Source organism: Agaricus bisporus (assembly GCF_000300575.1).
Source record: "Agaricus bisporus var. bisporus H97 unplaced genomic scaffold AGABI2scaffold_13, whole genome shotgun sequence".
Lineage (NCBI taxonomy): Eukaryota > Fungi > Basidiomycota > Agaricomycetes > Agaricales > Agaricaceae > Agaricus > Agaricus bisporus.
In genome coordinates, this window is record NW_006267348.1 from 299692 (window position 1) to 316700 (window position 17009).

General features: G+C 44.8%; 4 protein-coding genes across 4 annotated transcripts; 2 read left to right on the forward strand and 2 right to left on the reverse strand.

The window, feature by feature from the left end:
• Window positions 1–1201: 1201 nt before the first annotated feature.
• On the forward strand, window positions 1202–2824 carry AGABI2DRAFT_122318 (hypothetical protein; the record flags this gene model as incomplete). Its single annotated transcript, XM_006456356.1, has 4 exons — window positions 1202–1282; window positions 1335–1806; window positions 1860–2110; window positions 2162–2824. 4 exons carry the CDS (start codon window positions 1202–1204, stop codon window positions 2822–2824), a joined length of 1467 nt encoding a protein of 488 aa, XP_006456419.1.
• Window positions 2825–6197: 3373 nt separating this feature from the next.
• On the reverse strand, window positions 6198–7626 carry AGABI2DRAFT_211352 (hypothetical protein; the record flags this gene model as incomplete). Its single annotated transcript, XM_006456357.1, has 6 exons — window positions 6198–6347; window positions 6405–6609; window positions 6670–6741; window positions 6798–7269; window positions 7320–7426; window positions 7477–7626. 6 exons carry the CDS (start codon window positions 7624–7626, stop codon window positions 6283–6285), a joined length of 1071 nt encoding a protein of 356 aa, XP_006456420.1. The 3' UTR covers window positions 6198–6282.
• A 1307-nt stretch (window positions 7627–8933) lies between these two features.
• AGABI2DRAFT_181051 (hypothetical protein) lies at window positions 8934–12327 on the forward strand. Its single transcript, XM_006456358.1, has 11 exons — window positions 8934–9016; window positions 9067–9141; window positions 9191–9554; window positions 9610–9632; window positions 9683–9808; window positions 9856–10293; window positions 10346–10961; window positions 11013–11254; window positions 11314–11514; window positions 11565–11724; window positions 11782–12327. Exons 2-11 carry the CDS (start codon window positions 9091–9093, stop codon window positions 12171–12173), a joined length of 2613 nt encoding a protein of 870 aa, XP_006456421.1. The 5' UTR covers window positions 8934–9016; window positions 9067–9090; the 3' UTR covers window positions 12174–12327.
• Window positions 12328–14724: 2397 nt separating this feature from the next.
• Window positions 14725–16948, reverse strand: AGABI2DRAFT_78039 (hypothetical protein; the record flags this gene model as incomplete). Its single annotated transcript, XM_006456359.1, has 13 exons — window positions 14725–14774; window positions 14827–14860; window positions 14913–14966; window positions 15021–15049; window positions 15105–15204; window positions 15299–15379; window positions 15439–15512; window positions 15563–15593; window positions 15666–15769; window positions 15825–15877; window positions 15932–16408; window positions 16459–16540; window positions 16741–16948. The coding sequence occupies 13 exons, from the start codon at window positions 16946–16948 to the stop codon at window positions 14725–14727; spliced, it is 1377 nt and encodes a 458-aa protein (XP_006456422.1).
• Window positions 16949–17009: the final 61 nt, after the last annotated feature.

Consider the following 17009-nt stretch of genomic DNA (forward strand, 5'->3'; position numbering starts at 1 on the left):
ATTTGTCGAAGACAGATGTGCCATTATGTCCTTAAAACAATTAGGAAACAATTAGTTTGTTGTTCCTTTCATGGAAGAATCGGCCACATCACTACACAGGGAAGCCGCCTTGTATGCATAGCAGAGCCCATGATATGAAAGTATAAGGATAGATGGGACTCATGGAAGCGCCGCTACACCCAAACCAGAGACGATTCTGTATCGGTACATTTTGGCCATTATAAAAAAAAGTAAAACCATCTTGTTCTAGTACATATATTATACCGAGCAGCGATTGCGGGATTGATCTCCTCATAACTACAATAATATTAACATCATATTCCTTCAGCCAATGTCGTCTCCTTCGATGCTCCATATGAAAAAAAACCACTGACCTGCACTAAATAAGCGCGAGAGCAGTAGCACTGCTTTGCCGTTCGCAGGCCACGGGGTTGTATAGTAATGTTACAACGGCTCAATCAAGGCTGCCACGACTCAGTGCGTTGATATTCAGATCACGTGCCAAAAAAAATAAAACAGCAGAGGATAAGATTTTCCTGCTTAAACAGGTATAGATGCGAAGTGATAAGAGGGAAATGAGAGGGATAATAAGAAGTAAAGTTCACAGATCGCTAGTTAATAATTCAAACTAATTCATAGGCGAATGTGGGCGATTTGTGAGATTTGCGGAAGGCCCGGCGGCCGACGGGGGCACGTGACCTTGTGGCTTGGATTTGAAGCGAGGTACACGTGCGGTCAGATAGAGATAGAAAATTTATTTTCATAATAAGATTTTAACCACCCGTTGGATTGGAAGAAAGGAGCGTGAATAAATTTTGAGGATGCGAGGAGGAGCAAAGAGAGATAAAGGAGAGGTCTGAGAGACGGACTCTTCCTCGCAGTACTGGGGGTTAAAATCAAATAAAAGAATGAAAATAAATTAAATTAAAAGGAACGCCGGGGCCTGAGCGAAAGATAAAACCACCTAGCCACTCGAAGCCAGGAGGCTGTACCAAATCACTAAGGGAAGAGGTGGGAGGGAGAGAAAAACGACGGAGGAGCCTTTTGCCGGAAGACGCGAGGATGCAGGTAAAATTTTACATTGACTGATGGTAAAGCCAGAAGGTTTGTACATATTATGCTATACCTTCATCAGCTGTGTCATCTTATCCTTGGATGTGAATTCTTCACATCGTGGACAATGGGTTGCAACTGCACCATCATGCTGGGCGACATACCACCCGAAATTGTGTCAGAAATTGTGTCGCATCTTCCCTATAAAGACATTGTTGCCCTTCGCCAGGTGAGTATTTCGTCTTATCTTTTCACCATATCAGTATTAATACATTATTCAGGTCTTCACATGCGAGGACTTTTGTGACGCCACCAACGCCCACGCTGTATGGCTCAACCTCGCAAAGCAATATCTAGCAGAAAACCCTCATAGTCATTTTTCAAACATGCGATCTCTATCCTCTCTCACCAGAGACCAGCTCCGGGAACGGTTCGAAAGACGACTTATGGTAAATGACCTCTGGCAACTATCAAAAGGAATCTATCCTTCTGTAAAGCGCCTAAAAGAGCTTTCCTCCCCGATTTTGACTATAAGCATTGCTCCGGGTGGACGATGGTTGTTTGCTGGTACCAACAAATGCTCGTTATATTACTGGGACCTCGATTCCGACAACTCGGAGCCTGTACTCCTGGTGCCCTGTGATGGCATTGGCAACATTCCCGGGAGGAACAATACAGTCGCTGAAATAGACTTTCTCGTCGAGCACGATGACCCCTTATCCGGGTTCATTGTTGTATTCATTGGGATGGATGGTAAGTCTCTGATTACATCGTATATGGGAAGAACTGATAGACGGCAATTTCAGGTAACATTGGTAAGAAGTCATCAGAATGGCTTCATATTTGGGACGTCATACCACAAGATGATGGTGCTCTCATAGCCAAACGTCTAAAGAGTCTACCAATGCCGTACTATGGGCTTTATCCCAAGTTATCATTCAATGACCACCTTGTTGCACGTACTATGAACGAGAGGGTGGATGTATACTGGTGGAGGGAGTGCACAGATACACGCTTAGTTAGGTGTACATTGGAATTTAAAAGGAGTATCCTTGTGGTGCGTAATATGTTCTATCCCAATACGACTTCAACGTTGATTATTCCTCAGTCTAATTTATATGTTGTCAGCAGCGACAAACTTCTTGTCTTCACAAGTTTTGCGGACAAATATAAAGCACGCTTGTACGCCCTGGAGTCAGGATATTCTGAAGTCGAAGAACTTGCGAAGGTAGTATCGCATGCGACAAAAATCTGGTCATTTCGTTTCAGTTCCGAGTACCACAGCCGTGGGATATCACGATTATATTTCGATGGAGCAAACTATCAACAGATCATTGTTATGCATGGTGGCATCTGTAATCTCACTATACCGGCATTGCAAGCCGACAAAGCGACTTTAACAAAGGTTGCAGATTTTGACCTTCATCAAGAACGAGCCCACTCTCAAATATACGGCTTGGGCTTTAACAAAGGCTACTGTAGAGTGGGTAAGGAGCTGTGTAGGTTTGGCTACTCGCCGGGTTTAACGAGCGGATCTTACAAATGTGGTGCACCAGTTGACCGGAGACTAGACCGTGTTCTTCAAACCGTTGAAAGCCATCCTACCTTTGACGAGGAGCTGGGACGGCTGGTTACTACATACATGAATCACCTTGTTCTTCATGACTTTTCTCTCCCATTGTATAATCTTGCAGATGTAAACCCGGACTTGAATGAAACTAAAGACGAAGACGCGTGGAACTACTGGAAGCCCTCTGTATATAAAAGGTAGATTGTCGTTATATGTAAAGTCACCTCCCTCCTTCCACAGTAAACCTACTTACATACCTTGGGTCTACTTTACTCGAATGGTTTTCATATATCTACAATTCCAACTCGTTTTTCAGAACGTCTATGTCGTTGAATACAATTAGAATCAATCGTTCATGTTATTCCGGGTGTATGCCCCGACTGGGTTACAAGCTTCTTGATCGCTCGGAATAAAAGGAAGGTAGTGCCTTTCGCGCAAATTTTCAATCCTGGGAACGTCAAATGATTTTCATACACATTTCCACCTTGTTTTTTGTGACGTTCATCCATTCTGCGGCACACCATCCTCACTTTTTCATTCGTATGATCTCCGGACTTGGCAGGTCGACACAGTCAATATCGCCCCTGGTATTCGGTTCCGAGAGACTGAGAATCTGGAAACGGACAAGTTTAGAAGAGACTATCAAGATTCCTGTCATCCTCATCGTGGAAATCCCTGCAAAGCGTCGTATGATAATCTTGGCGTAGACCATGGCGGACGGGTATACCAAAACTGTTGATCGTAAGCCTTGAACCCAAGTACACCCTCCGAGTCAGTGAACACCATATTAGTTTTTCAGTCAATCAAAAACATCCAAGAACGAACTTGGCATTTGACATTGTTCACTATGCTGGAGTTGCATGACGTTGAGCACTGACTGTCGTACGTGCTTTCCCCGTCCATGTTACAACTTACCTGACTCCCAGGCAGCTACCGTCTTCCTACTCTGCTGTACAGCCACGAACATGGCTCCCCAGCCCCACCCACACTTGATGTGATGCTATACCGCTGGAATGCATGGGGAGGAAGCATGCTCAAAAAGTGGTCGAGTTGTTCTCAGGTTGAGCCTGATTGTTAGAACCTTGCCAGAATGTCACGGCGTCACGCTGTCACATCTGTCACATATTTTATTACATAATAATTTCCCTCTGCTGCTACAGTTCGACGGAGGCTAAACTATCGGCATACTGCTAAAATGGCGCAAGCTACAGACTTACCTATTGAACTTATCGATCTAATCTTATCTTTCTTGCCTCCGAACCATGCGGAGCAAGTACAATGGCGAAGGGCGGCGGCGGCTATAGGAAGAGAGGCAAGGCCAGTAGGTTGGAACCTATCGGATCATCGGTGCAGACGGTGTGGGAGAGTATGCTTAGCAATGTGGGACCATGAGGAACGGAAGGCATGGGTAATACAGAGATGGGGATATTGGGGACCGCGGCAATGGGCAATAGCCGGATTCTTCATACTATGTCCATGTGATGCGATGTTGGGGAATTACTTTGGTACATATTGGTTCGTGTGAGTGGATTACTCGTTTAGGAGTTGTTTGTGCTTGTGGACACTTTTATGGTTTGTTTGGTATTGTTGACGTTTTTATGATCAATCTATTTTTACTTGCTTCTTACTCCACTCTTCCTTTCTCATGTCAAATGTATAATTAGTTTATTTTCTCATACGTACTTCTTTTCACATGTCAGTATATAAATAAGTTACCTAGGGTAGTTGGTCTGTGCGCCGTAGTCTAGGTATATAAAGTAGGTAGAAACTTGTAGAAGACTCCGTCGAGTTCTCTTAGGTTCACGCCTAATAAAACTTCTGTCACTTTACTCTTAGTTCTTGAGTTTAGGTGTGACCTGTGACAACTCAGTCACAGTCGCCCTAACACTGATTGTTTATACACCTTTGACAAATCCATTAAATGAACGACGACGGATCGCGTCATGTCTATAATTCAGTGACCCACTGAAGATCTTTCTTTCTTTAACAATGCTTCCAACAACTTCGTCCCGGCACTCCCTGCCCTTCAAATGCAGTCGCTACATCATCGGCCACCAGTGGCTCATTAATGTCTGATCTGTTTCTTCAACGTATCATCTGCCTTGTGTCTACGTTTGAATCTGATGTCAAAACTTCGGCCGCTCCCCTAGTATGGGATGGTGTCCATACGGGCCAAACCATAGCTAGCCTGCGTGCTGTCAACGCTCTCGGCGTTAGACATCGAGAAGCCGAAACCGGTCTGGACATTATCTGAAGAGAACATCGGGATACTTTGGCACCCTACAACCCTCATAGCGGCTCTTTTGATGATCATATTGCAAATGCCATCACGGATATTTTAAAAGAAGAAGACGCACCTAGAGGGACGCAAAGCGCACCTGAGGATGCGAGGGATATCGATTCCAGCTCTTTGTTTGACATCGCGCCACCTAAGAACAACCTCAGACCCGCCGGGGTATCAGCAGCAGAATAAGTTAAACTTCTCAAGGATCAGGTTCACAATATCATTCGAATCTGCTCTGCGATCGTGCGAGGTGACCTGAACTAAAAGGTTGAAGTTGAAGCCGAAGGGGAAATGATAGCTTTCAATGAAGTGTACGCAAATTTCATCAGCAAAAGGGTTTTCAAAATAGAAGGGCTTAGAACGGCACCATAGGATTTTACGCCTTTCTACTTTGCATAAGATTATATTATATTCCAAAAGTTACCTTTCTGATGGATTGTGGTGGAACTAGTTCCATAACAAGGTCTCTAAGCCCTTCTATTTTGAAAACCCTTTTGCTGATGTTATCCCTCCATTCCGAATTTGGGTAAGCGGATCAGAATTTGATCGTGATGCAAGCTTATGTATCGGATCAGCACCATCAGCGCTCTAATTTCATAAGAACGTCGGTCAAATCAAAGTCCCGAGCAGGGCCGCCGGGAAGATGAACTTGTTTGATACAAAGGCTCGTCAGAGTTTAGCAGCAGTACGGACTTCTCCCAATTAAGTTTCAGATTCCCTGAGCAAGTCCAATTTCCCATGCAGCTACGTAAACACCCATGTGGAACAAGTTCACTTCTTCCCCTGGGAGAAAATTACTTCATCTGACTATCCACGACGTGGCAAGCGAGGCTTACAACGATTACAATTGTCCGTTCATTGACTGAATACATTCGGCGTCTATACCAGGGCCGAGCTCGAGGGATTCATGCATTTGTAAATGATGGAAGCGATTGATCCTAGAAAAAATCCTGGAAAATCAGAGCGTCCTCTGCTTACATTCGTTCCAATCGGCTGCTACGTCGCCTGAGCATCTGTCGAGTCGTGTTTCACGAACAAAATTAACCTGTTCATCACATGTAAGTTGACTCCGGTTTTGATCATCGCCAAGGCACACAGACCTTGGTAGTGGATCTTCTTCCATCTCTCGAATAACTCATGCTAAAAGTTTTTACAAAGGATATGGCAGATCAAGATACGATTATGTATATCACGACTGCCATTCCGCATCACCTCATGACGTCGGAAATAAAAAAACATAAGTATAAAACACCAAAGCATAGATGAAGCAAGAAAGCAAGCAAGCATGAGAAAACCAAGCTTTGTATGGTGGAATTATGTCCAGAAAAATGTTGCGTAGGCATTGTGAAAGTGTAGTCCGTTCCCTCTGTCATTCTTAAAGCGAGTTGCACCCCTCCATATGGTGCTGCAATAGATCATTCTGAATTTCCCTGATAGTCACTGTTGAACGTTGAAAACTCAGTGACGTCGTTTCCGCGATACGATAGGATGACATACATTTGGCCTGCTGGGGGTCTGTCGCACATATATAATGCGCGTATATTTTCTTTGTGGAACTTTTCAGGAGGGAAGCAAACCGACGTAATAAGTATACGCAAGCGGCTTCGTAGTCGGCTCCGCCAGTGTAATCGGGGAAATATTCACACATTGGGGAGTGGTGTAATTTTTCAATGAAGAGGTCGACCTTGTTGAGAAGAAGGACCTATACATTTGATAAGCGAATTCAGTTAGAACATCACGAATTTGGATAATTTATACATACCAAGGTAGAATCAACGAACCAGGAAGAATTACATATCGAGTTGAATAGTGTCAGTGATTCCTGCATACGGTTCTGATTAAAATAAAAGGTAAATCATAAGACGGACGGCGCAGAAAGGTACACTTTACCACACTCTCATCCTCATTTAACTTCTGGTTGTATTCACTTAAAGCCACGAGAAACACGACCGCGGATGTTTTCTCGAAACAGTGAATCCACTTTCTCCGCTCACTGCGCGTACCGCCTACGTCGAAAACGTGGTAAAGACAATCCGCCACTTTGAAGGTAGTTCGTGAGATGCCTGTCGTCTTTGCGTAACTGTGGAGAATGTCGGAGTCCGTCGGACGGTAGTCAGCGCTGCTGATACGATCTATGGCCTCGAAATAATATACGGCAGAATCGTTGACTTGGCACCAGCGCGAACGGCTGATAGCCTCTTTGACGTTCGAATCATTCAGGACGGTACGTATGGCATTAGCCAGCTGACGAGAGATAGGATGAAAATCAAGCCTCGTAGCAGACTTCAAGACTGCTTCTCGATGGGTTATATTCGCATCCGAGACCTGCAATTCGAGCCGGGGCATAGCTTCAAGGACATCCCTGGTTATTCTTTCAGCTAGTGCTGGTATGAAGAGAAAATAACAACCAACCGTAAGGATTGAATTGTGTTTGCGAGGATGATCTCCCTATATGCATGCAATTCTTGTTGTGTAAGATTTCCTTCATAGACCAGTTTTAATTGTTTCAAGAAAGTTGACTGACAAGGAACTGAGCGTCAATTGCTCTTATATATATGTAGTCATGTACCTTGCCCGATTGACTCGCACCGAGTAGCAGGACCTGTATTTCTTTCTTTGAATTCGGTCTGATTTTGTTATTCTTAGAGCTGGGCGGATTTGGAGGGGGTGAATATTCGAAAAAATCTTCTTGGAGGGCGTTTGACTGCGCACAGCCCATGGAGGAAGGATAAGAGGGAAAAGAGTGTGGGTTTGCTCGTCAGAAATCATTGATACCGCCGCATCATCAAAGCATCAATGATTTCATCATGGACTATTGAGCAGTCGTGGGTATATTTTCATCCCTTCTCCATTCCTTCTCATCTTGTCCGGGCGGCAATTCAATGGATCTAACTCTAGTTCCCTTGGAAATCCTCGTCAAAATCCTACTTCATCTAGCAGTTCCAGATGCCTGCGCTCTTTATCGAATACTGTCTACCCAGCTGCAGTTACGCATTCAAATGCAAGATGGCTCACGTCTAGTCTAACCCACTTTGTCACCTCTCGGGGGGAGAGCAACTTAAGATGTCGAGAGACAGTGAATGGAGATCTCTGCAACCGACCTCAAGAAAGACATTACCTCGTCAGAAACATGGAGCGATCCGGTGTCATGAATTTACACGGAGTCACTATATATCTCCGTCTTATGGAAATGCTCCCCGGTGTTGCAGTCCCTCCCAATCCAAGAGCAGCATGATGACATATTTCCTTTTATACTATTCCTGTTCCCGATTTTCTTCATTTCTTGTGTTACATTGACGAGCACGACCTCATTGCCCTGCATAACGCGGTGAGTCTAAACTTTGCTATTAGCTATCATGAAAGCCATTTATCATGCAAAGGTGCACTCGTGACCCTCATGCATGCCTCACAAGTTCACTTGGCCGAACATTCGACTGAGAATACTGCAATGAAACCGACCATCTCTCTGAATGCCGCCGGAACGTTCAGGAGCTTCCAACTTGTAGGGCAAATTATCCGCTGTTCACGCAACTGATGCTACTCCATATGTTTACTTCTACGATTGAGAGACGGGAGAAGCCAAACGCGTGGTTTGTTTCAATTGGGAACGCGGAGGATCCATTAATCTCGTTGCATTACTCTAGGAACCTATTTGTGACAATTGGTAGAATATGCCGAGGGCTCCCAAAGGATTCGCTAAAAGTTGGAACTGTACTTTCTATCCTCAGCAAAGACTAAGATAATATAGTAGAACAAAATTCCGAGCAAGGCCATCAGCGAATAAGGCCAAGGGACAGTCATTAGTGCGCGCGACAAGAGGTTACCGGTTAAGACTGATGCCGGTGTCCACCGATGCGCGGCCAATAATTAGTGCACGTGATAGTTGTTTAGGGTAGGCCAAGTGGCGTCGAGTTCGATGAGGGCCGCGTATCGAGACATGACGAGGAGCATTTCTCCTTTCTTCGTTGTCGACCACGATGAGCTCGCAGTCTTCAAGGCTGTCGCCCTCGCCATTATCTCGTTTTTCATCCGTACCTGCAAGCACGAACGCCTCTTCTCCTCCGCATCACGCATCATCATGCGCAAGCGGTGATATTCTTAGTCTTGACGTTCGTTTCATCCTATCACGTTTTTAAAGCTGGATCTCAATCTCAGACAGGACCGTCTGGATAGTGAAAATCCTATGGTTGAGGTCGATACGCTGGAGTCGGAGACACAGCCAGAGGTTGATGAGGTGCCTGCTTTGCGCAACTATTTTATACCGTGTTTTTACTCCTTTTTAGGAAACTGCTCGTCGCCTATCAAGGCTCCAGTTTGTCCTCGAGAAATCTACTGTTTATACCAGCATATTGCATCAGCGGATGGAAGAGGACAAGAAAAAAATACTCGCTTCTCAGCAAGCCAAGGTGAAAATAGACGCGACTAAGACTGGAAAAAAGAGAGGGCGCGCACAACATGGATACGATGGAGATACCCAAACGAAACGTCTCAAGGGTGAACAGGGAGAGCCCGTCACAGTCGAAGGAGACGAACATCTTGTGTTTGAACAGCCAGCGCTGGTTACCGGTGCCAAGTTGAAGAATTATCAGCTTGAAGGGTTGCAGTGGATGGTTTCGTTGGACCAGAATGGTATCAGTGGGATCTTAGGTGAGACTACTTCTCGACTCAACAACTAATTATTCATATGTCTTTGTCCCTATAGCCGACGAGATGGGTCTTGGCAAGGTAACACTTATCTCGTCTTTATATGCTAGTCTTTTTAACGGCTGTCTCAGACCATCCAAACCATCGCTTTTAGTGCATATCTACGTGAACGCCAGAATACTCGGCCCTTCCTTGTGGTTTGTCCCTTAAGTGTTCTTCATAATTGGTATGATGAGTATCAGAAGTTTGCTCCGACGGTAAGTTTTCTATTTTTAGGTTCATGCATCTTTTAATTATATTTCAGATACCTGTCTGCATTTATCATGGCATTCCATCGGATCGTGCTGAGTTACGTCGGACCGTTATGGCGCTTCCAGAAGGATACAAGAAGTCAAAGGTGACGCCCAAACCTAAAGTGAATGCGAAACCGAGAGGAAGACCACCAAAACGGGCTTCAATGGCGCGTAAAAGTAAAGTCAAACCGATCGTGATTGACGACTCGGATGAAGAAAATACTCAACAGTCAGATGGAGAGGCAGAAGACCCTTACGCTTCTTTTCCCATCGTTTTGACCACGTATGAGATGATCATCAAAGATCGTGTCCACCTTGCAAAATATAATTGGGGCTATATCGTCGTGGATGAAGGTCACCGTCTGAAAAACCTTGATTGCATGTTGATGCGCGAAATTAAGAAATATCCCAGCGCTGGTCGCATGATCCTAACTGGAACACCGCTCCATGTGAGTTTGTTTCCCCGTGGCTGGTGAACACTGGACTTACCGATGGTATAAGAATAACCTAGCTGAACTTTGGTCTTTAATGAACTTTATTCTCCCCGATATTTTTGACGATCTTGACTCCTTCCAAGAGTGGTTTAATCTACCGACCCTCCAGTCTTCTATTCCCACCGATCAGTCAACGAAGATCATCTCCGCGCTTCACGCCATTTTGAAACCCTTCCTCCTCCGAAGGATGAAGGCTGACGTGCTCGGCAACGATGAGAATGGTCAAGGCGGTTTGCCACCCAAGAAAGAATACGTGCTATATGCACCTTTGAGTGTACGGCAGAACGACGCTTACCAACATGTTTTGAGTGGAAATATTAGGAAGTGGTTGATTGCTGGCGGAACAGCGAAAGGCGGCGCTAAGCAAGTTGTTGAGGAAAAGAGGAGCAAGGAAGGAGATGATGACCGGAAAGATCCAGATTCGCGGGAGTCAGGTTCGTCGCGGCATTCACGGAAGTGTAAAGGAAACAAGAGTTATACTTTTGACGGGGATGATGAGGAGTACTTCGAAATGCTTGAGAAGGGTATGGTGGATGAACGAGGCATTCGGGAACAGATGTCGAAGCAAGAAGAAGACGAAGAGCGAAATCGTGCTGCTCTGGAGTTCCAGACCAGAACAAAGGGTTCGTCATAATCTCCTTCGCCGATTCTCATTTTGCTGACATTAAATGTAGTGAAAGCTGTGAATAATATGAAACTTCAAAATACAGTCATGCAGCTTCGCAAAGTCTGTTCGCATCCTTTCTTATTCGACTGGCCTATAGACCCGAAAACGAACGAACCCGTATTGGGAGCGGAGCTAGTGAACGCAAGCGGAAAGATGATGGTTTTAGATCGACTACTCAGGGAATTGCTGAAGCGTGGGCATCGTGTTCTGATATTCAGCCAATTCGTGACTATGCTCAATATTATCGAGGTATACTTTTCTACAAGCTTTCATAGTTGATCGTATCTGACTAGCTTTGGGATCTATAGGACTGGGCGACGGACTTTATGGGCTGGAATATCTGTCGTATTGATGGAACGACCTCACCACAACGACGAAGACAACAGATGAACGAGTTTCAGAAAGCTACGGAGGACTCACCTAAGATCTTTCTTTTGAGTACGCGTGCTGGTGGATTAGGGATCAATTTGACCGCAGCGGACAGTGTCATCTTTTATGACCAAGATTGGGTACGTCCGGCAAATTGAACTTCGGTCTAGAAGCTGACCTGTTCACATAGAACCCACAAATGGATGCACAAGCACAGGATCGAGCTCATCGTATTGGTCAAACCAAACCGGTCTTGGTGTACCGCTTAGTCAGTGCTCATACAATCGAAGATAAGATCATGGAGCGGGCGACGGAGAAGAAAAAACTGGAGGCTCTTGTTATAGCTAAAGGTATTTCGGGTAGTTCAAGCGAGTGCTAATTTGAAGCTGATGCTATGGTTTACCCAGGAAAATTCAAGATGCCAAGTTCTGTCGCACCGACCGGAGGAAAACAGATATCTATGGCTGAGATGGCTGCTGACTTGTTGCGGCTTGAAGGTGAAAAGATCGATGTCGTACCAGACGTAGAAGAAGACGATGACAATGATGATACTGGAAACAAACATAGACGCAACGCTAGGTTCCGGGAACGTGTATTGAGTGATCGTCACTTGAATATGCTCTTAGACCGGAGTCCTGAGGTATTTGAATCGAGAGGACTGGGTTGGACATCTGATGCACTACAGAAGGCGGAAGATATGGAAGGGGAATCGACTAGAAAGGCTGCTTTTGCGGTCTATGAGGCGCCTAAGGATCAGGGAAATGATGCTTTGACCGCTATGGTAGATGAAGATGATTGATATGGATCCGGCATAGCTTTGGCCCTGGACCGGTATACATCGAACCCTGTTTTGGGCATTATTATACCATTTTTATCTCGTAATTTTATTGGTATTGGATCTTATATGTTCTTTTTGCGTAACATGTTTTTATAATTCAAGCTGGTTCCTCATGCTGCTGGTGCCCTACTTTCGGGCCGAAAATGTATGAAACCGATCTACTGGCTATGATAAAGAAGAGGAAATTCGGTTCCGTCTATTGCGACTCGTTGTGTCTGGTGCGGCTTCATGTGAGGCGGAGACATCTCAGCTGTACAATAAATACACCGGAACGGACGGGAGATTATGAATGGATGAGAAACCTGTAACAAGTGATAAAATACTCGACTTTGAGCTATCATAGGGGAAAATATTGCCGAAAGAACCCCGGCATCAACAACTTGGAGGTCAGTTGTTGACTATTTATAAAGGGGCGATCAACGGACCCAATCCAATCACCAATTTATCGAGCCCATGCCGTTTTGTACTCCACCAGACTCCAACGCCGACATGTTTGGAGTAAAGGGCTTTTGCACGTCGTCTGTTGGACGGCACTAAAATTTCGCTACCTTACGATACGATACAGTTTTAGCTAGTTACATGACATAAGTAACTTAAATGATCATAGGCATATGTCTTACAGGCTTACAACCACTAACCAATTGAATTGAAAAGACTCGGAAATGAACAATGATTGTCGGAAATTTCGGAATACAGAAACACTTCCCCAAGGGAACAACTACATAAGATCAACATAAGATCTTGATGTCCATCCATTCTGATCTTTTGGACTGACTTAAAATTTGTCCTGTCACAGTTGCTGTAATCAAGTATACTAAAAATTGTATGTGATGGCAGGTGGGTAGATGTCAGCATTGAATATTGAATATTGAAGACTAAGTGATTGCTAATCGCAATGATGGCTTCTTTTTTTAAAGCTGTTTGACCACACTAGAATCAGTCATGTTAGGGGGAATGCTATAAGGCTATAAGCTGCTATAAGAGAGATAGTTATCATAATCGGCGGAAAACTGATATTTAGATCAAGAACATTGATCAAGAAAATTTAGACATCAAGGTTGTACCTGTTTTCTAGACTTGTTCGACCGCTGTTCTTTTGTGTTAATTTCTTTTATTCTTGAATTTTGGAATGTTGAGCCGAAATCAAGCGCCGCGAGTATAACCTAGAAACAAAAATAGATCGAATGCAAATTGTCCAGCGATTTCGCGCACTCTGGTGTTAATAGAACTCTCACCAAGGGTGGTGCTTTTCCCAGACTGTCCGCATGTGCGTCCCTATTTCATCTCTTTGTGTATTATACCATACATAGGTCTTGCCATTCTGGCGCCTCGTCAAATACAAAAAATACTCAACTTCCATTACTCCACCGTGCCACTGACGAATTTAAACCGCAACCCATCTGCTATCATGGTGTTGCAGATCAACCGAAACGCGATGTCGTTCTTCCAACACTGCTCAAACACAACAGTTTAAGCGGTATAATTTTGCACCATTACAATTGGACACTGATAACGCTAAAAGCGCGAGTTTTGCTCACGAAGAGACAAATCGCTTGGCCTGATTACGGTGAGCAACCCAATCCGAGTCAAACATTATACGCATTACATTCCTTGTATAGCTCACATTCGATCTTCAACCACTTTAGAACGCAGTATGATTTCCAAACGAAAATGCTTGCCTTAATGATCAGCGTTTGCTTCGGCCCGAGTTAAAGGAACGCGATTTCATCCCAAGTATATCTACAGGGGGTGCTGATGACTCCTGAAAGTTGTATTCGTGGCAATCCGTGTAATTGTCCGTTGTCCGAAGATCCTCGCGTTCTCACATTGCGCAATTCTGTCCTATTGCCGAGGCTATAGCCGTGCTAGTTGAGTTACCAGACAGTATTCTTAACAAGTCCTGCTACCAAACCAGGCTTCGTAACTATAGTACAGTTTCTCTCAACGTTAATATTGACAGCTACTGGTCTGAGACATCATTGCATGATATACTTAACATGGTGGAAGTGGTTGGCGAGGAGCTGAATCGTGATCATTATTCGACGTAGCCGGATATTGAGACAGAACCCCTTCAAAAACTATCCTACAAACTGAGCATAATGCGGACAGGGAGGGTTATTACTGTTGTATGATGCTTGTTTAGGGAATGATCCAAGCTCAAGCGCCCCAGCAATGTCAGTATTGTTAGCGCAAAGACTGATAAGAACCTGAGAAGCCAAATTCGTAATTATACGGCGATTACCCCAGGGTACAAGTAGAAATGTAGCATACGCAGTATGAGTGGTATTATATAAAACAGATGAACCATAAAAACTTCGGGCATGGAGCCGTGCTACCCATAAACAGACGAAATTGATTACAATAAACTATAAGCGGGAGATTGATTGAGCGGGAGTAGTGAAAACAATGTAGCCATAAATAACGAATATACACCTTGTGCCCTGAGGCATTCGACTTGATAAAAGCGGGTCTCGGGATATGTTTGAGAGTCTTGTCCCCGAACCATCGATTGTCAAATCATCTCCCCACTTTTCAGGTACTGTCGCAGGATTGTCTCTCTAACTGAATTTCACGTCAAATAATCACCGAACTATGTGATGGGGAAAGGCCTTACCGCCGACGAGAAGGACGGTCATTGATTTAATATCCTGCATTCTGGTAAGGAAATACTGCTTTGCTGGTAGTGCTATAATGACTCACAATCGCGGAAGTCTCGTAACACATGAAAGGCCTCGGTACGGGGGAAAGACGTTTCTAGCAAGAGACTGGTCAACACCCGCAAGGAATGAGATTCAAACAGCTACAAACGTGGTACGATTTAAATTTGTCCTTGAAGTCTTTAGCAATGGCGATTAGATGATGAAAGAAGGGCCGGGGATAATTATCACTGACACTTCGTAACACTTGTAATATCATTTGGTGCATTACCAAAACTTGGAACATAGCGGACTACCTGAACACCAGCAGAAAGCGTGGCAGCCAGTACGTCTTTCTAAACGTGCGATAAAATATGCGAAGTGTTGTTAGCTCAAGCGTGATCAAGATGATAACGAAGATAAATCTTCGCAAGGGAGTGGCCTCCTCACCTTATTGAAAAAGAGTATCAAGTTCGCTCCAGAAAGCAGTCTGTTCGCACAGATCTCCCGCCATAGATTCAAGCTGTCCTCCTTTATCGTATTTGATGGTCAGGGACGTAGTTTTCAAGTACCGGGTAGAGTGAACGAACCAGACGATTCATCCGTGGATCTTCTTCGAGAGTTTGGTTGAAGGCCAGCGGAGCAAGGAACAAGATCGCTTGAACTGGCAAGTAATCAGTATGATTTGCTCACAATGCCTGTGTAGCCACGTACCGTCATCAAAATATGGTACCCAGGAAGCTCGCTAGATGGTGTTGGTTCAAACACTTCAAGCAGCGTAGACTAGAGGACTCACCTGACTCTTGCAGCCGCCCACATCCGCAATGAAAACATCAGAGGCAACTGAGTCTGTACCTTTCTCAATAACGAAGTGATGTTCGTCGGCGCCAATCGTCCGTAATCGAGCCCGAATGATATCAGCTGACAACAAGTTTACATCCTCATCTCTGGGGGGAAATAAGTGGAAAGTCCTTACAATCGGTAGGTAGATAATCTGATCGGGCTATTCGATCAATGTCGTTCATAAAACTGAACAGATCGTATAAGCAATGCAAACTTCATTAGTAGAACTTTCCAACTTACAACCCTGACATGTTCTCCACCTTGAAATGTCGTTTTTGCAGCGTCTTTTGAATTTCCGCATCTTTCCAAAGCCATAAAATCTCTTCACGTTGGGCTATCAAGGCCTGACTAGGGTCACTTTCAAAATTTAATGATGAATGGGATTCTCTCCTCAGCGCTGGCACGCCTTCAGTTTCAGGGTCTGCAGGTTGTGATCCAGGAGCTTCTTTTCGGGAAGGACTCCTGGGCGGCGAACGATGGTAACGGTGGCTTTGAAGGAAAGCCTTCCATCCACTACCAGCACGTACGCAGGTTGATGGAATGCGGGTATCAGATTCCGGAGCTAGCATTCGCCATGAGTTGGCTTCAATAATGAAGAGCGGAGATAGACTGAGGCGGATGCGACGAAAGTTACGAACCACCGGACTTGCGGTGGGAGTGGCATATGCGGGAGAATCCCACTCGAGGGATAACGCCTCTATAACGGTTCGAATGTTGCTATGGCTTTGTGTTACAAATGGAGTCGCTGAAGTGGCTGGGAACAATACCTAATCAAGTTCAATTGAATTATCAATTTCCATGATGGTCGTTCAGACTCAAAGTGTGCGGGCGCAAATGCCAGTTGGAAGTCTAGAGAGAAGTCAATTTGGAGTTTGCGCTGCCGCATGGATAGAGCGGAGCACGAACGAACTTTTGAGAACAGAACTCTGACCATCATCTTCAGTTACAACTTTAGGTATTCTACTAAAAACGCACCTTTCCGCTCTCGGATTGACCTGGTAAACGCATTTCTGAGTTAGATGCACCTTTCTTAATGAGAAGCCACGCACCCAGTAGCAAAATTCTGACTGCTTTTTTCCTTCGATCGATTACCTTTTTGGCCTCCTGTAGGTTCTCGTCAATCTCCTTGCTCCTCTTCACGGCTTCCTGGAGAAGATTAACTCGAGCAGCAGTCTGCTCTTCGGATTCTCCCGGCATTGGAGTGGCAGCCCATCGGGCATGGAAAGGATTCGAGGGACTAGAGGAAGAAGAGGACATGGGGAAAGAAGTTGATAGTGAGAGACGTTTATGCCGGCGCTGAGAAAAATTAGAAGAAGTG